The sequence below is a fragment of the Toxorhynchites rutilus genome, chromosome 1 (assembly GCF_029784135.1).
Source record: "Toxorhynchites rutilus septentrionalis strain SRP chromosome 1, ASM2978413v1, whole genome shotgun sequence".
NCBI lineage: Eukaryota > Metazoa > Arthropoda > Insecta > Diptera > Culicidae > Toxorhynchites > Toxorhynchites rutilus.
The window spans coordinates 1807979-1831417 of record NC_073744.1 but is presented as its reverse complement, the minus strand read 5'-3'; the positions used below and the strand labels follow the sequence as shown (position 1 = coordinate 1831417).

General features: G+C 38.5%; 4 protein-coding genes across 4 annotated transcripts; 3 read left to right on the top strand and 1 right to left on the bottom strand.

Moving 5' to 3' along the window:
- The first annotated feature begins 683 nt into the window (after nucleotides 1-683).
- LOC129767378 (transmembrane protease serine 9-like) lies at nucleotides 684-4751 on the top strand. The gene is made up of 4 exons (XM_055768238.1): nucleotides 684-3459; nucleotides 3549-3777; nucleotides 3832-4025; nucleotides 4081-4751. The coding sequence occupies exons 1-4, from the start codon at nucleotides 2565-2567 to the stop codon at nucleotides 4482-4484; spliced, it is 1722 nt and encodes a 573-aa protein (XP_055624213.1). The 5' UTR covers nucleotides 684-2564; the 3' UTR covers nucleotides 4485-4751.
- Nucleotides 4752-5609: 858 nt separating this feature from the next.
- LOC129761410 (uncharacterized) lies at nucleotides 5610-6663 on the top strand. Its single transcript, XM_055759133.1, has 3 exons — nucleotides 5610-5810; nucleotides 5915-6065; nucleotides 6199-6663. Exons 1-3 carry the CDS (start codon nucleotides 5610-5612, stop codon nucleotides 6327-6329), a joined length of 483 nt encoding a protein of 160 aa, XP_055615108.1. The 3' UTR covers nucleotides 6330-6663.
- Nucleotides 6664-17311: 10648 nt separating this feature from the next.
- Nucleotides 17312-19059, top strand: LOC129776691 (serine protease grass-like). The gene is made up of 4 exons (XM_055782489.1): nucleotides 17312-17505; nucleotides 17886-18321; nucleotides 18378-18562; nucleotides 18621-19059. The coding sequence occupies exons 1-4, from the start codon at nucleotides 17430-17432 to the stop codon at nucleotides 19046-19048; spliced, it is 1125 nt and encodes a 374-aa protein (XP_055638464.1). The 5' UTR covers nucleotides 17312-17429; the 3' UTR covers nucleotides 19049-19059.
- Nucleotides 19060-22164: 3105 nt separating this feature from the next.
- LOC129762056 (ADP-ribosylation factor-like protein 2) lies at nucleotides 22165-22967 on the bottom strand. Its single transcript, XM_055760037.1, has 2 exons — nucleotides 22770-22967; nucleotides 22165-22711 (listed from the first exon to the last, which is right to left on the bottom strand). The coding sequence occupies exons 1-2, from the start codon at nucleotides 22832-22834 to the stop codon at nucleotides 22222-22224; spliced, it is 555 nt and encodes a 184-aa protein (XP_055616012.1). The 5' UTR covers nucleotides 22835-22967; the 3' UTR covers nucleotides 22165-22221.
- Between the last annotated feature and the right edge of the window lie 472 nt (nucleotides 22968-23439).

Below are 23439 nucleotides of genomic sequence, written 5' to 3'. Positions count from 1 at the left end.
GTTTTCATATGTAGTTTGTGGGTAATTTATATTAATAATTATTAGTTACACTTGATATCTACTAAATTTTATATCTATTTATTTTGTTGAATGTAATTAGAAAATAACTTTTTTCTGTATTATAGTGACAACACTTTTGGTTGGTTTGTCACATTACTTCCATTTTTGAAAGAATGTCGGGAGTGAGAATCGAGCTCGTGACCTTTTGCGTGAGAGGTATGGATGTTACCACTACGCCTCCATGAGAAAATAATGTCAAGTTTACTTGTTTAACTAACTGCAATGTTTTCAAATTGATAATTATTCAGTAAGAAAAAAAACTAAAGATCAGATTCTCGAAGAAATTTGGCTATAGGAGTCTGAGGTATGTGTTCATTCTGGAAAAGGGATCTCTAGCAGTGTACGTATATGGAAAGGTAGACTGGGCTGTCTAGTGCATCAATAGTAATAAACCTGTGACGTGTTAGCTTCACAAGTATCATGGAGCGGTATAATAAATTTGTCTAAATAAGTTTATATCTATTGTATTTTAGCTTAATGTATATATTTATTCATTGCAGCGTGAAGATAATCTATTTAGATTCAGAACCTAATCAAAACATAGGGTAAATTGTGGTTCGGTATTTCGGATTTTAGCTTCCTGGAGCTCTCTGTAACTCTTCGATATCTCCTGCCGCAGTGCTTGAATTAAGCCAACAGAAACGGCCGAATCGAAAATTTTTCATTAGAGATGTTGATGATGTTGCTCCCGATTTCCTTTGACGGAATATCCCTCTCGGGATAGTCTTGTTTAGTCCCATTAGAAAGCTGGGCCAATTCCGCGGATGCTACGGATGTTGTTACTGGATTCAACTCTTGCTTGATGTCAATCGAGACCTTTCAGCGAGCCGTCCGGTTTTGATTTCCCGAGGCATGAGAATCGTTGGCCTTTCTGACAGTAGGAACAGCTAAAAAAATTGTGTATTAATTGTATAATCTGGATTTGTTTCAATTTACCTGTTGGTATCAGTTTTCGACGATATTGTTCTTCCAAGCCATCGATATGCACGAAACAATCTGGACTGAAGCGAAGCGAGCAAATGTACATGTTTTAGTATTGCTGTTTAGGTCCTGTCCGAAGGATCGAAGCCATTTTTTAATCGATGAAATGATAATTTGTGGGATATGTTTTCATAATTCGAGTTGGACTCGAGCCGGTGCCACTCATCGAGCCATAGGGTTGTCTGAAAATGGAAATATTATATAAATATATTCCTTCGCAGTCGAGCCGCCGTATAAAGACCAGTCTCAAAAAGCTGCACAGAAACAACACAGCCTTTAATGTTCATGGTTCACTAGTCTCATGTATTTTTGACGTATTTAAAAATATATATCATTATATCATCAGTAACAGTGTTCTGGGATCGATACCAGGTGTCTTGGCCAGATTTCAGACCAGAAAAATTGGATTGAGAACATCTCGAATTCTGTATGGATCTTTTCACTGTTGTTCGAGCATTTTCAAACCTTTTCGATGCTTGGTCAGAGAAAATCCGTTCTTGATGGCCTGCGTTGCTCTTTAAAGCTCCTCCTACTTCCAACGTTGTCTGCCCATCCTCTTTTTGTAATTCAGCGACATCTGGAGTCAATTAGACCAAAGAAAAGCCTCAAACCTGTAGGACCAATTTACCCCACACAATATGTAAAAATTGAAATGCAATTAATTTCATTTATTGTTATCAAACTTACAGTTTCGGTGCATTAAATTGTTTCTCTTCTGTAGGCGAACAGAACTTGACTGCATAATACACGAGAAGTTTGTTCAATCAGAGGGAAAAACCTTAAAACCACGATCGGAAAACTCACATTTTTTGGCAATCAATGTGCTTGCTGTGTTCATGCTACCGTTTTCTTCCGCCTGTCGAATTTTACCAAAGTTTTTTTTACGTTAGATACGAACGGTTCAACAATAAAAAGTGATGACAGCATAACAAAAATCCAAGTTGAGTCGTACTTTTTAAGATGAAGGGGTGGTCCAAATCACCCCGTGTTACCCTAACACAAATGTGGTTCCAAATTCCCTACTTTTTAACATCCTCGGAACTCGGCCTTGCAATTAACACAACCGAGTGCTGAGTAACATAGGAAGCTGCAATTCCATCAAGGCAACTTGATGTGTGCTACAAGCACCAATTTTCGACATAATCGGTCTTGTCGAGCAATGTTGGCCTCAGTAAATAGTCTGCGGATCGGTGTGGCGCGTATGCCGCGACATATACGGCAATATTAGAGGAACTACGACATCTATTGTCGATTATCATAAGTCATCCGATTAATGAAACAAAAAGATTATTGAACATAAAATCAATAACATCAAAAGAGATATATTGGAGCAGTTAGCGGTTACATACTACTGTGTTGTTCAGTGTCGATGGAATTGCGGTTTAACAAACATGTTTTTGTTAAGCCGATATGATTGTAAGAACGTTGGAAATATGGGGATGAAGATGACAGAGTCGTTGAAGTGGTTTAGTATAGTTGAGTATTCTGACGTGACTGGAGTGTTTTCTGAGTAATCTCTGAAAATGTTAAACATTTGGTTGCTGATACTATTCTGGCTTCAAATAAGAATCACTTACCAACAGGATGATTTTAAATGTGGAGTTCCACAAATGACACGAACGAAATTGATAGTGCAAGGATCGGACACAGTTGCAGGAGAGTGGCCATGGCATGTGGCTATTTACCAATCATCCCGACGGGAAACCAAATACGTCTGTGGAGGAACTTTGATAAGCGAACAATTCGTTCTAACGGCCGCGCATTGTGTTACGAGTAAAGAGAATGGTTATCAGTTGGCTGCAGGTCGTCTCTTTGTCCGATTGGGTGTTCTTGATTTAGATGCGTTGAACACCCAGACTTTGCAACAGCATGGAATCGAAAGGATTCATAAATATGCGAATTTCTCCAACGGAAGTCTAAACGATGACATAGCACTGCTTGAGCTCAATACATTAGCACAATTCAACAAATTTGTACAACCGGCTTGCGTGAACCAAGTGGAAAATCTTGTGGGAGAAAATATGACAGCAATTGGTTGGGGATTGACTGAAGATGATGAAATTTCAGCAATCTTGAAGAAAGCTCAGATGCCCGCAGTTGAGGATATAACGTGTCTTAAGAGTAATCGCGAGCTGTTCGGAAACGCTCTCGATGAAGGTATATTTTGTGCTGGATACGCAAACGGAACCAGTGTCTGCAATGGAGACAGTGGAGGCGGACTATTTATGAAACGTGATAATGTGTGGTATCTGGCAGGTATAGTGTCCTTCTCAGAGAGCCGTTCCGGCAATAGTAAGTTCTGCCGTACCGATGGATATGCGGCGTTCACAAAAGTTCAAAAATATCTCCCTTGGATCATAAAAATTACAAAGCTACACTTCCTGTTAGGACAGGGAATTTCCCCTTCCGATAATGACCGTAAGTTATTCCATTCTAGTTACAATCTATTTAGTTTTCTCAAAATCGAATCATCAAAACAGCTTAACAATTTCGGTACTCATTTGTAGGTAATGATAATTGTAAGGCAGTCAACCCGGAAGCACCAAGCAATCATTTGCCGATGAACTGTGGTTCCTATTTAATGAATCGAATTTCTGGAGGCGAAAAGGCAAATGTATTCGAATTCCCCTGGATGGCTCTTCTGAAATACAATCAAGGATTTCTATGTCTAGGATCACTTATTAGCAAGCGTTATGTATTAACAGCAGCTCTTTGTGTGCGAAGCGAATTAATACCGTAAGTAAACAGTGACAAGCAGAATGATGCTTCGAATTATCTCTTAAATTGCAGTTCTGGGGTACGCCTGGGGGAACATACAATAGATCAAGTCAAGGATTGCAATGTGTTTGGCCAGGAAATCGAATGTTCTCCACCGGTGCGTGATTATGGCATTGAGTGTATTATCATACATCCTGAATATAGCAGACGAACCAAAGGGAATGATATTGCATTGATTCGTTTGAACAAAGACGTTATATTTGAGGGTAACTGAACTTTTTTAGGAATTTGGAATATCATTGAAATCCTTGTTCTTTCTAGATCATATACAGCCAATATGCTTACCGGTAACTTCTGCTCTGCAAAATGCTAAAATATCTAAGTACATCATCGCTGGCTGGGGTAAAACTGAATATGGAGACAACGATCTTTCAAAAATCCTTTTGAAAGCGTCTGTATTGCATGCGAATAAAGAAGAATGCATGTCATGGATGAATCTATCACGTGTTAGTTTCAACGATAATCAAATATGCGCTGGGGGAAATTCAACCAACGCATGCGGTGGAGACGGCGGAGGACCGCTTGGATATGTGATGAAGCACCGAGGAATACGTTTTGTACAATTCGGAATAACATCTTTCGGAGTGGGATGTGGAAATTATCCATCAGTGTATACACGGGTCAGTTCATTCATGGATTGGATAACAGCGCACGTGACGGATTAACTTTCTTACTTCATATTTGAAAGAATATAGAATAACAACGAATTAACCGATTCGAGCTTTTTATTATCAATGAATAACGCAGGCCACTCATTCTCCAAAGTTTTAGATTTAATTCTACTAAGAGTTATTCGTTAGATAAACCTCGTCTCAAACATACTGTTTCATAAATGAAGTAAAAAAACTATGTATAGGGCGGACTCGATTGTATACAGTCCACGATTTTTTTTCACTGTATATAATCAATTAAAAAAATATATTTGTTTTTCATGCACACATTTTTCGTTATTTGGATATGAAAGAAGAATTTAGTTTTTGATTCATCCCCTTAAAGGCAGAAAACACCTTTCTGGCATGAAAATAATGAACTTTGAAATTTATCTCCCAGGAGGTAAGTTTCAACAATGAAAGAGTTATTGACTTCTATCTTGTTCCGGGACCTGTTTGCCTTACCCTGGCTCTACTTCGAAAATTATACATAGGACGATTTTTCTACTTTCATTTGAAGAATGACAAAATTTTGTACAGGATACAGTTGTGAAACAACTTAATTAGTGGATTTAAATAACATTTTGGTAGTGAAAACTTAGAAGATAGTGGTTTTGAAGGTATTATTAATTTTAACCCGAACATTCATAATCAACTTGATTGTTCCTATCAACCAAAATTCAAGCTCTCCCACCACTCTTTAATTTGTTCTTCCAACACCAAACTTCTATCTTTCATAATTTCGCTGCAATATCGCTATAAACAATTCCTGGTGACAATTCAATCAAAATCTTCAAAATCACGATTTGTACTGCACTGTACTTATAATAGCCAACTAAATTTCACTATAACCGTAAAAAATGACATTTTTTTTAATAATTCGTATTTGAAATATTAAAAAAATATTTTGTTCAAACTGTATATAATTTCTTTATTTGCACTCTGTCAAAAGTAATCGAAAATTGGACTTCCTTCGAGTCAACCGGGGTAGCAATATGCCTGGAATTCTATTCAAATAAAAATTACCTCTTGACTGTTGTTTATTCCAACCACCAGAAAATGGCTTACTAAAAGAAGCTTGGTAATGCAAACATTAGTAGAATGTACATATATCTGTAAATGTTACCAACCGTATGTAAGATGAATGTCAGATGCAGTACACATACATTTTACTACACGGTAGTGGTAACTTTGAATATTGTCATTCCTGCAAACTCTTGCAAACCGCGAAAAAAATGTAAACATAACATTATTAGCCTAATTGCAGAGCTGTTGATTGAGTTGAACCGCACTTCTTTCATATTTTGTTTTCTTCACAGAAGAAGGTCAAATTCAGGACAGGTAAGTGACGTTCTTGAAAATCAATTCAGTCTGGTTATTTAGAGACACAAAAACGAACCCCGCTCAGTTCTAATTCCACCGCTTTGCTGTCGGATTTGTTCAAGGGTAACTTCATAAACGTTTTGCTGCAGATTGTGATCGATGGTTCGATCAATTGGACTCGTCACGAGTGTTCCGTTTCCACTGACGCTGTGCTTCAAGTCAATGTTGCAACGGGGCATAGAGCCTCATTTAATACCGTCTGGGTTTCGTCAGGTACGTGGTACTTCCCGAATGTGTTTGACTGAGGAGTGTTTAAACGCTGATTCTGGGCGAGTATCATGGTGATAATTGTGTAGTCCATCGTAGCTGTTTGTAGTGTAGTTTTGTATTTTTTCCTTATTTCTAGACGCTGATCAGACCCGATCAATGCAGGATCAGATGTCAGGCGCTGTAGTGGTCGTGCCACAAGTTCCAAATATCGAATACCAGAATGCGTTGGCTGATATCGAAGCAGAGCTGCTGGCTTTCAGTTCATAAATGTTGTTAACATTGTATTTTAGATTGTTTATATTGTTAGTTAGTTAGTTAGTTAGGGGTTCTCAAAATATTTTGAGTAAGAGACCCCTTTTCCAGAATGAAGTCGTACTTCATGCCCCTATAGACAAATTTCTTCGAAAATCCTATCTTTAGTTTTTCCCTACTGAATAACTATCAATTTAAAAACATTGCAGTTAGTTAACCCCTTTCCGTATTATTTTATATGTTACACATCAAGTGATTTCACTACTCTGCTGAGCGTTCTAGCGCCCTATGTTTTGCAAGTACACTATGAGTGAGACTCGATGTTGTACGGGAAAGGGTTAAATGAGTAAACTTGACATTATTAGGCGATCTGACGTAGTAGTAACATCCGTATCTTCCACGCAAAAGGTCACGAGTTCAATTCAAACCAGCCAAAAGTGTTGGAAGTCACTGTAATACAGAAAAAAAAACTCATCATATTCAACAAAATTTATAGACATAAAATTTAAGAAATATCAAGCGTAATTATTAATAATTAATAGAAAATACTTACAAGCTATAAAAACATTCAAATCGCAAACCAATATATCCGCAATTACCAAAATACAAAATACGGTATTGATTAGTTAAAGCCTTAAATCTCCGCGCACTGAAGCCTTTTTCGACAGGTATGATGATGGAAAAACAAGAAAATATTTTTAAGCAATGTCCCACATCGCAGGATAATGTGTTTCAATATTGTGTCATAACAAGAACTTATGATGATCTTGGTTGTACTCCTGCTTGAGCCCCCCATCTTTGCTGATGATGATAAACTTTTCTTGCATTATCACCCTGACTCATTCCATGGCTGTGATTTATTATCCATTGTGGAATTTGAAAATTTTGAAGATCCGTAAACATCTTAGTAAAGTCCTTGTGTAATGCGTCCAAGTGAGTGACATATGATAATATAACAGATGCGGAAGCTGTGAATATCCTTTTCGGCTTAAATTTTGTTTTTAAAGTCATTTCAAAAGGACCGAAATTATTCATATTGTTTCACTCAAGTTGAAATCGTCACCCTGCAGCTAACACATACATTCAAAAAATTTTGCTAAGTAAGATCCTCTTGGTGGCCAACGAACTCCAGCGTGTAGAATTACTAAAGATTTCTTTTTATTTCGTTTTTCTCATATAGCTGAGCAAATTATCGAGTGTTCAAAGAATTGTTTCGAAGTCACTTGCGAGAGCTGCCAAACTCTCAAGCTGGTGTAAATCAAGGCGCTTAACATAGTGCCAGGTGGGTCAAAATGTGAAAACCACTCTACAGCCATGAATTTACAGGATTACATTAACACACTTCTAAAATAAAAAATAATGAATGAAAATTTAATTTTCTATTTCCAATATGTATTCTATGTAATACAGTATTACGTAATATTGAACTGGAATATTGTCTGATGATGACTTTATATTATAATGGCGAGTTTTTGTAAATGTTGTGTGTTGTGAAATATATAGCCAAATGGTTAAAAGAGCGTCGTGTTTTAAGTAATCGAATAGTTAATAGAATCTCCATTCCAATTTTAAGATTGCAAAACTGCCTTCTTTAAATTTTCCCGAATTTGACTATTGTTTCGAGTTAAATATGATTAGCGAATGGGAGCACCTTGTTACGTAGATCTGCCATGAGCTCACCGAGAAAAATGATAGTTTGGCAATGATAGCTAAATTTGCGACGTATCTTGACTCGCGGATCATATCCTCTTGGCCGGGGGCTGGTAACACCACGATGACGACCATAGATGGTGCACCAATGTGGTCCATATGAGGTGGAGCAGTAGGCAGAGTATATTTATATTGGTAAACAAAATATGGTGTTGTCATTATTTACATTCAATCTGAAATGTATATGGAAGAGACGAAACAATATTGAAATAACTCACAATTCGATAATGTCATGATTCAAAATGCTTCTGAAATCTTGTAGCTGAATGTTTTTTAATAGATGATAATTGTATTATGACTTGCTTCCATCATTTAAGGAGCAATTTAAGGTAACGTCCAGAGGACAGTCTTATTCTTAGCCCTCGGAAATAGCTGAATTTTCAATGACATATTGCCTAATTGTAAACTATTTTTTTCAAATCACATACACCGGTACTGGGAGCCTTCAAAATATCATCATACTATCGCGAATATAACGAAAATTTGTTTGTCACTTTGATGGTGAGAGAGAGTGAAAATGACACACAGAAATATCACTTTTATTCATTTTTTCCGTCCTGATTTTACAAATATCCACTGCACACTGTCACATTATACGTATATTCAGTGGGAACTCCACGAAAAAATCTGTTTTTAATTTATAAAAACCTTGGCCAAAAAACGTTTTCACATGGAGGTGGAAGGAAATTGAATTTAAACACAAATATGACAGCGCATGCTATCACGCATCATTGCAAATTCTGCCATCTGCTCCACCTAATAATCCTTCCAGAGGCGAATGCCACATTAGGCAAAGTCTCTATAAAAATTTAAAAAAAATAATCCTTCTCATGGATGGTGCACCATCAGTCTCAATCTTCTTCCATAGAATAGCTTTGTCGGTAAAAAACTGTTCCACGGCCTGAATGATCGATTCTCCTTTGATATCAGCAGTGGCGTCGACTGGGGGATGCGGAGTGGGCGGACCGCCTCCGGATGCACGATTTTAAGGGGCACAGAATGAACTGAATTTATATGATGAAATTGGTGGTGGGGGTGAAATCGACTCTTCCTCCCCGGGTGCGAAAGCTTCACTCGACGCCACTGGATATCAGTCTTCATAACGGGTATTTCAATAGGGACGCTACAAAAGTAGACCGATAAGGACAGCGCCATATTTTTTCCCGCTCTCTTGACATTTCCCTTCAGGAGGTTTGCCATTTCATAATGGAAAGATATACGATCCAACAACGAGTCGAGATTATTAAAATTTACTACCGAAATTCGGAGTCAATGGCCTCAACTTTAAGAGCGCTACGTCCAATTTATGGTCGACATAATGGTCCTGCCAGATCAATAATTGTGCGTCTAGTGGAAAAAATTGAATCCACAGGCACAGTACCATATTCTCCTTGCCAGTGAGACAAAGAAGTGCCCGTAGTGTCGAGCATATTGCTGCCGCTAGCGCATCAATTGAGGAAGACCCAAATCAGTCTCTCACACGTCGTTCTCGAGCGTTGGGCATCTGTGTGACGTCGTTGTGGCGAATTTTGCGAAAGGATCGTTGCCTACATTCCTACAAGATCAATTGACGCAAGAACTGAAGCCGCTTCACCACCAGAAGCGTCGTATGTTCGTGAATTGGACTGAGCAACAACTTGAAAATGATCCGGATCCGGCTGAATGGCTTCGTCAATAAGCAAAATATGCGTTATTGGTCAGGCACACGTACTCCATGAGTCACAATTGCATCGATACCGCTCAATGATAACCGAATATTTTTGGCCCAAATTGGATGATGTACTTGGACAATATGTGGTTTCAACAGGACGGCGCCACAAGCCACACAGGGAATTTAACAATCGATTTATTGAAAACCAAGTTTGGTGAGCGTGTTATCTCACGAAATGACCTAGTCAATTGGCCGCCTCGGTCGTGCTATTTGACGCCGTTAGACTATGGTCTATGCCAACCAGCCAGCGACGACTGATGAACTGCGTACGAATATCGAACTTGAAATTGCAGCAGTATTTCGGCCAATTTATGCTTGAAACCCGTCGAAAATTATGTTCAGCGTCTGGACTTCTGCAAGCGTGCCCGTTGTGGCCATGCAAAAGCAATCGAGTTCCATACATAATGGCATAATAAAGAATTTCATTGATATCCAAAAACAGTTTTTGTTTTATTAAAAAAAAACTTTTGCAGCGCTCTTATTGAAAAACCCGATATATGGATGCCATTAAGGGATGGAACCACCGTGTAGCCCGGAGCTTGCACGCTCTGACTACCGTTTATTTCGCTCTCTGCAGAATTATCTTGATGAAAAATCATTGCCCGACTTAAAAACTCCCGTAACTCACTTGAAAAGGTGTTTCATCAAAGCTCTACACGGATTGCATTATGAAATTACTCGAGAAATGGCGAAAGGTTATAAATAATAATGGTAGAGTCCATTTGAATAAATTTTTAAGATAAATTAGATTTGCGTTATACATATCATGGTAGGAACTTAGGGATAGATTCCCGTTCTAGTCGAGTATTTTTTTCGTCAAAATGGTTTGTATTTTTGATAGTGTCACTTGAAATCCAATGCAGGGGTGTTTTTTCCCCTGTTAAGGCCGTTTTATATTATCAGGCACGTAGCGTAAACGGCACGTACCGACACCGGCAGACAAATACATGATGTATTCATATCATCAGGCATAGCAACTTCTTTGTACGGACCGGCAGCGCAGACGGAGCGGAGAAATGCTACTGGTGATTGAACCGATGTCGTACGGAAGAGCGACGAACGCACCCACACCACGAACTTCGACGTTGGGTTTGTATGTATGGTGCTACTCGCCCATGTAGTTCGTGCCCGGCACCGGCAAAATATTCTTTTCGAGAATTCCTTCATGCATTTGTCTGAAGCGTGCTGTGTATGCCCGGAGCCGTTGCGCTATATATACGCATACACATTTGAAACACACGCAATAATATTTGTCTTGCATGAAACGTGCCGTGCCGGTTACGCTACGTGCCTGATAATATAATATTACCTTTAGGTGTGAACCACTGCGTCCATTATTTGGAACTATTGTGGTATACCTCTTTCTTCATACTACACTTCAAGCTTATCTACTGCTTATTGATGAAGGAGTAGACAGAAAGCTATAGCGAGATAGGTGCCGATCAGGAAAAATCTGTTTGATGAAATTTATAATCCTGATCGGCGACGCCAAATTTTCTTGGGCTCCAAAATAGCTTTATCAATGTGTTAAAGTCTGCGTCTTGTCTGCGTCTTGTTATAGAGCAAATGTGCCGAGGTTTCGCTTTCGGCATTACAAAAGCGACAATGTTTTCGAGATGGTATTTACTCGGACAGTGTCCTGTTACAAGACCAGTGAATGTGCTGAAGTCTTTCTTATTAGGCCTCAGCAGTTGTTGAGTGATTTTAATACTCGGCGTAATATTTTTTTTTTGCCTGTTTAAGTTTTGCAGCCATCCAATTGGCTGTCACTTCCCGGTCTTCCCATTTCTTCAGCTGATATTTCAACACACAGTCAGAAAGTCCATATAATAGTTCTGGACCAGTGAATGGTGTGTTTGAGCCGTTCCTGGCAAGTTCATCTGCTCGCTCGTTACCCTCTATACCGCAATAGCCAGGAATCCAGTACAGTTGTACCAAACTTATTTGATTTAATTACCGTAAAAGAGAAATGCATTCCCAGACAATTTTTGAAGAGCATTTAAAAGCATTTAGTAAGTGCGAGCAAGTGCCGTTTGACTGCCTGAGAATATGCATGTCTATATTTTCTTTTGAGGCAGACATTTAAATATTCTATTATTGCAGCTATTTCTGCCCGAAAATTTGTTGGCCAGTTTCCCATAGCCACAGAGATTTTTGTTCTGGGACCATACACTCCGACACCTGTTCTGATTCCTATTTTCGACCTATCAGTGTAGAACATGATTGAACCATTACGAACGTTAGGACCACTTTCATCCCATACTGAACGAGAATGTTCGATTACTCTGTATGGAATGTCATAATTTGTCCTAGGTTCCATCCAATCACTGTTCATCTCTGAGGCTGGTCCAGGGGGTAAGAGATTCAGGATGCTCAAGTGACCGGTTTAGTATTTTTTCCATCTTTTAAGCTTTAGAGTACTTTTTTTTAGCCTCTAGCTGAACATATTGGTTCAAAGGTACCAGGTGAAGGATAGCCTCCAATGCCATTGAAGAAGTGTTGTGCGTTGCTCCAGTAATTGCAACGCATGCTAGTCGTTGGAGTTCGTTTAGCTTTTTTGTAACTACAGTCTCCTTAGTGTTTGGCCATCATACTAGTGGGGCATAGGTTAGATAGGATAGGCACAATTGCAGTGTAGACCCATATAATCATTTTTGGTTTAAGGCCCAAGTTCTTCCTATCATTTTAGAGGATGCCCATAGGGTTGAATTGGCCTTGCTGATTATTGATTCTAAGAACGCAGTCCAGTTTAGTTTAGCATCTAAGATAACACCTAGATATTTCACTGAAGCGCTGCTTTTTTTCCTCTCCCCCAAGATGTAAAGACTGCAGATACTGTTTTTTTCTTTTTGGTGAAAGGAATCATTATTGTTTTTGAGGGATTTATGCTCAGACCTTCTGTGATACACCAAGATTGTGTAAAGTTTAAGGCCATCTGCATTCTGCTCGATATCACGTCGTCGAACTTGCCACGTACCATTATGACTAGATCATCGACAAAGCCCACAACTTCGAATCCTTTTACCTCTAAACTTATCAGAAGGTCGTCAACCACAAGAGACCGAAGGAGAGGTGATAATGCGCCCCCTTGTGGGCAACCCTTTGTTGCAATCACAGACTTTGACGACCCACCCAGTTCCGAGGTGATTCGTCTATGTGTGAGCATGCCCTGGATCCATTGGACTATGCAGTTGTCGAAGTGTCTTCTTCTCAAGGCCTGTGCCATTGATAGATAAGAAGCTTAATCAAAGGCACCTCGATGTCAAGAAACGCGCATAGTGCGGTGTGGGGGAGTTGTGGGTCCTTCCTTCGATATTCCGGTGGCTTCTCCCTCACATAGATGGGAATTGAAAACAGGACTCTTCCGCGATTTTACTAATTCACACACTTTTTATTGTTTCACAGTTTTACATATAATTCACAAACTATTTATTTTACATTTAACATTTAATATTTAACATTGAACAAACTATTTACAACAAAGAATATTTAACAAAGTCTTAAAACTGTTCGGTGAGCCTGGGTCCTGGGTTCCGTGTGGTTGGTTTGGCGGTGCTAAGTCAACTCAACTCTATCGTTCGATACGAGTTCTCCAGGACCTATCGATTGGGTTTTGCGATGTTTTTCTCGTTGAGATTAGCCGAGGATTTTTATCTCTCTCCGATCGATCTCACTGCTGCTAATGCGAATTAGCGGCAGTTGATGATTGTGCGATGATTGTGGTCATCTCTCTCCTATTGCGTTACGTAGTTTGGATGATGAGATATATCTACTCGTTCAGGGCCGGATTCTTCGCTAAGCTGGGTATATGTACTTGCAGACATGCGGTTTCTTTTGACGATAGAGATTTTTCAATTTTTGGTACAAGCGTGTGTAGCGCTGTTACTGTGGATTTGCCATATTGGTAGGCAAACTGGTATTTAGATAATGGGCATTTGGACATGAATACAGACTTTATGTATTCATATAATACTTTTTCCATAGTTTTCAGCAGTATTGATGATAAACTAATTGGTCTGAATGCCTTCGGAAGTGATTTGTCACGTTTCCCCGCTTTTGAAATGAAAACTACTTTAACAAGGCCCAGGACCTGACGGAATTGTACCAGTGATCCTCAAGAACCTGGCTGACGAACTTACGCATCCTTTTCATCTCCTATTTAATATGTCTTTAAAAACTGGAATATTCCCAGACAAATGGAAAACAATTTGTCTTAGTGCCTATCTTCAAATCAGGCTCAAAGTCTGACATCCGTAATTACCGTGGCATTGCTATTATCTCTTGCATTCCTAAATTATTTGAATCAATTATTAATGGAAAAATCTTTCAACAAGTAAAAAATCGAATTACATGTAGACAACACGGTTTTTTCAAATGCCGCTCTACATCAACTATCCTATTAGAATTCGTCACCTTTTTACTAAATGCAATGGACAATGCCAAACACGTAGAAGCCCTCTATACGGACTTTAGTAAAGCATTTGACCGAATCGACATCCCATTATTAATCTTCAAACTGGAAAAAAATAGGAATAGCACACAGTCTTTTGGAATGGCTTAACTCATATTTAATAGAACGCGAACAAATAGTTCGTTTCCAAAACAACCATTCAAACCCCATTAAAGTCACTCCGGGAGTTCCGCAAGGATCCCATCTTGGCCCTCTTCTTTTCATTTTGTACATTAATGACATTTCCTTCATTATCAAGCGTATAAATGTACTCATATATGCTGACGACATGAAGCTTTTCGCGGAAATTGGAAATGACAGCGACTTTGAAGCATTCCAGTATGCAATAAATGTATTCTACACGTGGTGTAAAAAAAGTCTCTTACAACTAAATGCAAAAAAATGTAGTGCAATAACATTCAGCAGAAAACAACAAACACCAAATATTGTAATATCCCTAGGAAGCGAAACTGTAAAAAAATGCAGAATCTACAGAGATCTAGGCGTCATTCTTGACTCTAGACTCACATTTATTGAACACTACAACTCAGTAATAACAAAGCGAATAAAGTGCTAAGCTTCATAAAACGCTTTGCACATAACTTCCAGGACCCATCTATATATATAAAAATGGAGTGATGTCTGTCTGTCTGTCTGATTCTTATAGACTCGGAAACTACTGAACCGATCGACATGAAAATTGGTATGTAGGGGTTTTTGGGGCCGGGGAAGGTTTTCGTGATATTTTGAGACCCCTCCCCCCTCTCTAAGGGGGGGCTGCCATACAAATGAAACACAAATTTCTGCATTACTCGGAAATTAACCAAGCAAACGAAACCAAAGTTGGCATGTGAAAGTTTTAGGGTGCAATAAATGTTTCTATGATGGTTAGACAGTCCTTCCCCCACTCAAAGGGGGGGCTGCCATACAAATGAAACACAAATTTCTGCATTACTCGAGAATTAATCAAGCAAATGAAACCAAATTTGGCATGTGGAGGTTTTAGGATGCAATAAATGTTTCTATGGTGATAAGATATTCCTTCCCCCTCTCTTAGAGGGGGCTGCCATACAAATGAAACACAATTTTTTGCATTACTCGGAAATTAATCAATCAAACGAAACCAAAGTTGGCATGTGAAAGTTTTAGGGTGCATAAAATGTTTCTATGGTAGTAGGACACTCCTCCCCCCCACTCAAAGGGGGGGGCTGCCATACAAATGAAACACAAATTTCAAACAAACTCGAGAATTAATAAAAAAAATGAAACCAAATTTGGCGTGTGGAGGATTTAGGGTGCAATAAATGTTTTTACGGTGGATAGACACTCCACCCCCCTCTCTAAGGGGGAGCTGCCATGCAACATTAAACGAGGTCGATTAGAAGATCAATCAATGTACAGTTCTGCGATTGGACCTCTTGCTCATAGTATGAAAACGTGAATGTTTGAAAGTATTGATGACAAAAAACAAAGTTTGGGCGGGACGAAGTTTGCCGGGTCAGCTAGTAAACAATAAAAACATTAAACACCACATATTTAAGACCTATTTTGGAATACTTCAGCATTGTATGGAATCCTTATATTGTCGCAAACGAAGAACGCATAGAGTCTGTCCAAAAACAATTTCTTTTGTATGCAAAAGAAACATCAACATGTATGCAAGAGTGGACATCATTCCCTATTCCCTCATACGAAGCACGCTGCATGCTCATCAACATACCAACGATCTATTTCACAACGTGTACAGTCAGCGGAATTGGCCTCAACCTTTATGTAGCAGGACGTCAAATAAGAATAAGGAACTTATTCCAAATAAAAGTACCTAGAACAAATTATGCAAGCAACGCTCCTGTAAATCGCATGATGCTTGTGTACAATCGTCATTGTGACAAAATTGACATCACAATGAATAGAGAGCAAATTAAAAACATGTGCCGTGGAAATAACAATTAGTCTATAAGAAAACATGGTAATAACATATGTATGTAGTCTACATTTGATTGACCAAAAAAAAATTAATTGAAAAGGTGAAGAAGAGAATGGAATATGAAATTTTCAATACCCTGTGTAAATTATTGTTTTCAATGTTGAATATCAGAAACATCGATCCACTAATTTTAAGCACAAGAGGTATTTTTGTGCTTCAAATCAATAGATCGAATTTTTAGATATCGTCTCCCTGATAGTTTTGGTAGTTACATTGGAAGATAAATGTCTTGAATTTGTGTCTCATTTTGCGATTGCGCACCACAATTGATGTAATGCACCTAATCGAATCTATAACTATATAAGAATCCATGATATATCAGAATTATGAACAGTCAAAAGATAATGAACTTTACCAACCCTAAGATTTTCATCAAGTAGTATCTCATCGAAATTTGATCGGCAGAATCATGGTTTATAAATACCTACGATTGTCATATAAGTAATAAAGCGAGCAATTTCTCATGAATGAATGAATTGAAAACCCATCCATATTGCCCAAAAAAAACGGTTTGTAGGTAAAAATCCATACCATAACAATTTTTTATGCTAAAATCCCCAGCCTGCGACATGATGAATCCAGTTTAGTCTTTTTTTTATAAATACGCTCAATCAAAATGCTTATTATGCTTAGCATCGGAAACAACGCCTCTTATGAGTCACAGACGTGCCTTCTCTCGCATCGATTTACAGTGACACGCGCCTAGCAGTTGATGCGTAGCCGGTTCTGATGGGTTTTTTTTTTCAAATTTCCACTATGCTTATCTCGTATGGCGTCAAGACACACCTCTCGGCACTTCCGAAGAGCCCTCGATCGCACAAGTCATGTAAGGTCAGTTATTGCAGACCACAACGCACGTGATTTGAAGCGACTCAAGAGCCTAACAGCTCTTCGTTCATGAAAACCCGGCGTGGGGCTAGTCATGAATGTGGAATGTAAATCCCGTGATGTGATGTCGTTCGACTGCAACTTGTAACCGGTCGCATTGCCTGCAGTGCTGGCAGAATATATTTCCACCAGAAAAGTGCCACAAAGTGTAAGGAACAGTCAACCAAAGCGAAATTCGACTTTGGATTGTCGTGCACTGCCGTAGTTTTGACATCGCTGGTCAACGATCATCAATTTTTGGCCCACCACTTCTAAAAGACGATCAGTCGTTCGGGAGAAGTGAATCAAGGAAGAAGTGTTTTTTAGCTTTAGATTCAAGGATCATTAACGTGCGCGCGTTATTTTGTTATTGATCAGTGCGGAGATAGAATGCGGATAAGGATGACTAAGACTGTTTTGAATTTATTTGGACTGATTGGCTGTTTATCATTAGGAATATATTCTCGTGAGTAAACGAATGGCGCTTTAGTTGAGGTTCACACAGTTGTGATTTTATGCATGCGCTTTCTAGATGGAACATGTACGAGATGACATTTAAACTTTCGATAAACGAGTTTTACAATCATTTCTTAGTTCTTGTTTGTTCTTACAAAACTTGTTTTGAATACAGAATAGCCGGGTTAATGTAATTTGAGGGAATCTTTTTAACATATCTTTATCATGACAGTATCCGAATGGTTCTAATGCATGCAGTCAAATCGTTTGTTTTCTAATTCAATTGGGTAAGACGGTGGATACACCGCCTTTCTTAAAACAATGGGGAAAACCCCATTCTGTATGAATGATCATAAGTAAACATACTCTCAATCGCTTTTCTCCCAACAGAAAGTACTCCCTGCATCACCCCGACAAGACAAAACGGCTTTTGTGTTCCACTAAAGCATTGTCAAAACATACGCGACATACTCTTATTGAATAAGAAGTACAATAATATTACTTCAGGAGTGTTAAATTACATCCGAAAGTCGGTTTGTCACCTGCCAGGCGTAGCGACGGCAGTTTGCTGCCAGTTGACCGAATTGGATGAAACTATCAACAAATTGATAACGGACAAAAACTCACTGCCTAAAAATTGTGGCACTACTATCGTGGATCGAATCTCTAACGGTCAAAAAACAGCCATCTTCGAGTACCCCTGGATGGCTTTATTACGATACAAGGACTTTGACGGTGATATCGTCGAGGCCTGTGGAGGCTCACTAATTCACGAGAGATACGTATTGACGGCGGCGCACTGTCTGAATGATAGGCAGTTTGATCTGTAAGTATCAGTTCATGTTTCAACTGAATATGTAAGTGTAACAATACATTCGACAGTGATCACGTCCGACTGGGGGAGCATAACAAGAACACCGAAATCGACTGCCTGGAGGAAGGGTACTGTGCTGGCCCTGTCCAAGATATTCCTATAGAGAACACAATTACCCATCCCAACTACAACAATCCAAGGTACGCAAACGATATCGGTTTAGTCAGACTGGAAAAAAGCGTTAAATTCGAAGGTATGATGATAACACTATCTTCGGATGGTCAAAAAATGATTAATTGTTCTAATTATAGATCACATCAAGCCAATTTGTCTTCCGACTACCGCGGGGGTACGTCAACTGGTTCACGATAAATATGTTCTCACCGGATGGGGTAAAACCGAGAAAAATGTCCTCTCGAGTGTGTTACTACAAGCAACGCTCCCCCGGATAGAAAATGCGCAATGCGAAAGGCTTATAAGCAATAGAGTCATGGGTTCATCCGTATCGCTAACAGAGAAGCAAATGTGCGCGGGAGGAATACATTTAACGGATAGCTGCCGGGGAGATTCTGGCGGACCACTTGGGACCATTGCCATGTTATACGATGAACCTCGATTCGTTCAATTCGGGATCGTCTCGGTCGGTATAGATGTTTGCGGCAGATATAACGTTCCAAGTATATACACTCGGGTGTCAAGTTACATGGACTGGATAATAAACAATTTGAAACCGTCGTAAGGGAAAATGAACATCATTCTAATAACTCTATTTACAATGCCCTGAAGACTGACGCTAATCTTCCATCTGGTCCGTATCAGTTCCTGCGGACCGAGTCTTTATTTGGCGAGCGTTGAAAAGTTGAAAATAAGTTTTTAAAAAATACACTATCGTTCTGCAGTGATCAATCGGAAGGACCATTGCCGGGGTCCACAGGATTGCACGATCTTGGATCGATTTTTTCCATTTCGATTTCCGATTTTTTGGATCGATTCATTGTTCCCGAAAAAATCGTGAAGATCGATCTTTTCCCTTCAAATTTTTCGATCTAAGAGTTGTTTTTCCAGTGTACATGGATTTTAATCTCACCAACTGCGAAATTTTATAAATATAATGTCAACATTTGGATAGCTTTTGAGGGGTTCCCGGAATAAATCGCCACAGAAAACGACTGCAACAGAAACCACCGCTTATAAAATGTGTAGTAGGCTATAAATATTGTGGCGCGGTATTGTATTTCAAAACAAGAATTAACCGGGCAAACGTATCGCCCCAGGCAAACGTAACGCCCCGGGCAGACGTATACCGTCCGACGCTCGCTAGAGCTCGGTCGGACATTGCTAAAGGATCGTATCCTATGTTTCAAACTAACCGGGCAATCAGTGGATCCCAGGTTTGCGTGCGAGACACCGCCGCTTCCGACGGCGGGTCGGCGGTGGACTCGGATTGCGTCATCTTGGCGGCATGGGCCGCCTCGATTCCTTATCCTCGCCAAATGGGGACTTCGTCCCCATTACATTGTCCTCAGAATAAATTTCGAAAAACGAGAACAAGAGAATAAATTTATAATAGAAATGTGAGGCACATGATGTTTTTCCCGCGCCAAATATTTCTAGCCTACTACACTTTTTCTAAGCGGTTGTTTCTGTTGCAGTTGTTTACTGTGGCGATTTATTCCGGTCACCCTTTTGAGGATGTCAAATTAGTGATAGTGAATAGGATTGGCGATCTTGGATCGATATTTAGAAGATCGATCTTTTCGTTTCCGATTTCCGATCGATTCTTTTTACGCCAACAAATAGCGAAAATCGATAATTGTCAGCGGAGTTCTGGATGAATATCAGTTGTTGAATTTCTAATAATAATTTTCAAATATTTTTTAGTTAAGTAATTCCATGACGGTTCAAGATGAATGCCCTTGAAAATACATTTTTTGTGGGCTTTCAAGTTTTTTTGTGACTTTCATTCTGAGAATCAAAATGAAATGCCTTTGATGTTTTTATTCCATGTTTAAAGAAAAGACACTTATATTGAACAAGTGAATAAATTGGAAAAAGGCATTCGATTTTTCAAAGATCGATTCTTTGGTACCGATTTAATCAGTGAATCGATCCCTGTGCCGTTTAGAAAATCGATCTATCAGGATAAATCATTTTCCAAAGATCGCCCAATCCTAGTCCACAGAGGGGCGACTCCATACAAACGCTGGCCGAGCAAAAAAGGGTCGTTAAATGCGGAAAAAACACGGTTTTCACATAATTTCGGGATGCTGAACACGAATCTGGCATTCATTTTACATTTGAGGGGGTTTTATGGCACCATCTTCTACGCCGGATTTTGTACATACTTTTCGATAAAATTTTATGATCTATGAAAAGGATCACGTAGTTTATGGACGACCCCTCAAATCAAACAAATTCTGCTATAAATATAAAAGATTATTTTAGATTACAAATTGATACACTAGAGTTAATTAAAAAAAACAAATCAAAACAATAATCTTCTTCTTCTTCTTCATCATAACTGACATCAGATCCATACTCATCTTTTCCTGATTCAACAATTGTGTCTTTCAATATTGATCTATATATATCTATATATATCATATATTTCATCTAGAAGTTTTTTAACAATTACTTTCTTCCTTTTCAATAAAAATATATGTTTACTAGCGGATCTGTGGAGATGAGAAGATGATTGACTATTCCATGATTAGTATTTTCTCGACTATTTTTATTAGTGAAATTTGAAATTCATTATACTTATCAGCAGGAGAAATCGCTCTCGCTGCTATTTTCATTTCGTCCTGTGATTTCCAATACTTTATTGTTTCATAAATTTGTTGTCTTTCTAATATGGTTCCTTTGGTTAAATGAGGATATTAAAATACATGTATCAAAACATGAATAAACAACTTACTCAATGTTGAATTGTGTGGTACTGAAGTTGAAGGCTCCATAATAAAACCCAACGAAAGTATGAATTTGATTATCTAAATATAGCTGATATCTATTTTGAACGAATCCTAGAAACATTGACACTGGAATCACAAATTGAAGAGATGATGCGGTGTTGCCACGAATGTTGTTTGTTTTATTCTCAGCATTTCGATTTCATTAATATTTTTTTTCTCTATCCTACTTTTATTCCTTTTTTAATCACACTTTTTTTGTTACTTTTTAATGAACCATTTTGTGATATTTAGTCCAAATGTATATTTCATCCTCTACAGAATACTTTGGTACGGAAATTGTTATTGATGGATGCTCATGATTCTGACTTAATTGGATCCTATAAAATATTAAATTTAAATATTAGAAAAATATAGCGAAAAAAATTTGCTATCGCTTTTTTCACTTAAACGACAATTCGCGCAGTTTTGCACAGCGTCGGACAGCGTTCAATTGAAAGCTTATATTTTTACCTAAATTTTGAATGTTGTCACAACCGCGGCAAACTGCGGCAACAAAACTTTTAAGTTGGTTTTCTACAAAAATCACAGTTTTTCATGATTTTTTTTTGTTGGTTCAGGCCTACTATGATCAAATTTTGCAATATCTTTTTTCGAACAACTTTTCCTTTCATGCAAAAAAAAAAATCCAAACTTTCATTGAAGCTGCAGAGCGTTTCAAAGTAATGTACTTTCTTTCGAAAAATTGTCGAAAAACATCAATATGCCATGCTTTGAAGTCATTAAAAAATCAGATTTAATGATATTGCGCTCAAATGTGGGATTTAAGCACTTGAATATTATAGCAAGAAAGTAAAAATGTTACGAAAAAGCTGACGCCGATTTCATTTTTGGCCAGCGATTTGCCACTGTGGGGTCGGGGTTCAGAGTCTAACAAGCATTTGTTTATTATAATGTGAGTTTATTGAGAGACATAATAAATAGTTCAACAGAGACTGACAAGTTAATCCAGAGTAAAAATCCTTTTGGATATATCGTCCACCAGCCAATCGATTGCCTCCACTAGTTTTCCTCCGGTAACTGCGCTGACTCCATGGATTGCCCAGTGATGAGTCTCTATCTTATCCAGTTCTAGTACCTCTTTTATCTCGTTTGCGGTGAGTGCTCCGGGTAAATCTTGCTTGTTGGCTAGAACGAGCAAGGTAGCCCCTGCTAACCGTTCCTCTCGCAATAGTAGCGCCAACTCGTCGCGACAGGATTCCATACGCATCCGATCTGAACTGTCCACCACCCACACTAATCCATCCGTGCATTCAAAATAGTTGCGCCAGTAGGATCGAAGAGACTTTTGTCCTCCAACGTCCCACATGTTCAATGTGTAGTTATTATATTCTAGAGTTTTTATATTGAATCCCAGTGTTGGTGAAATTTGATCGATTGGTTCTCCATTGAAGCGTTTCAGTATTGTGGTTTTACCGGCATTATCAAGGCCACTGCAAAATAGTCATTATCATGTAACGAAAACATATGGTCAGGAAGAATATAACTTACAGTAAAAGGATTCTCATTTCCTTCTCCTTTTGCTTCATTTTCTTCAAGATGGTTAAGAAACCCATCGTTATGCAGACCTTATTAATTAAACCTTGAACAACTATTCTAGTCAAATGAATTCGAAATTATGAGGACTGCGAAGTAATGTAATAAAAAAGTCTGTTTTTCAACACTGACAGTTCTCTAACATTGCTTTTTATGTTTTATGCTGTAACAGAGTAGCCAGATTTTATATTATTAAGAAATGTAGTTTTGTGGGCATTTCAAAACAATTGAGAACAGTGAGAGCCTTTTAAAAATTAAGTGTAAAGCAAATAAAATCATAATTGTTTCTAAACAATGAGGTTGTATTTTGATAAATGTTCGGTGTTGTGCTGACGATCGATTTTAGATGTCGATTTATGAATAACAAAATGTGTCATCCTTTTTCTTGAATTAAAATAAGTCACCTGGCATCCCTGTACTGCACTGTAACGACAAACAGGGCTGACCAGTATTTCATGTTCCTTTTTGGTGTCTTCGGATTATATGAAAGCGTTACCCGAAAACACACACTCAGAAAAAAATAGTATGTATAACTAATTGTGGAGTAAATAGTATTGATCTAGGTAGTGCGGACTGAATCAGAACGGCTGTCAAAAAAGATCCGATTGAAATGTCAAAAAAGATC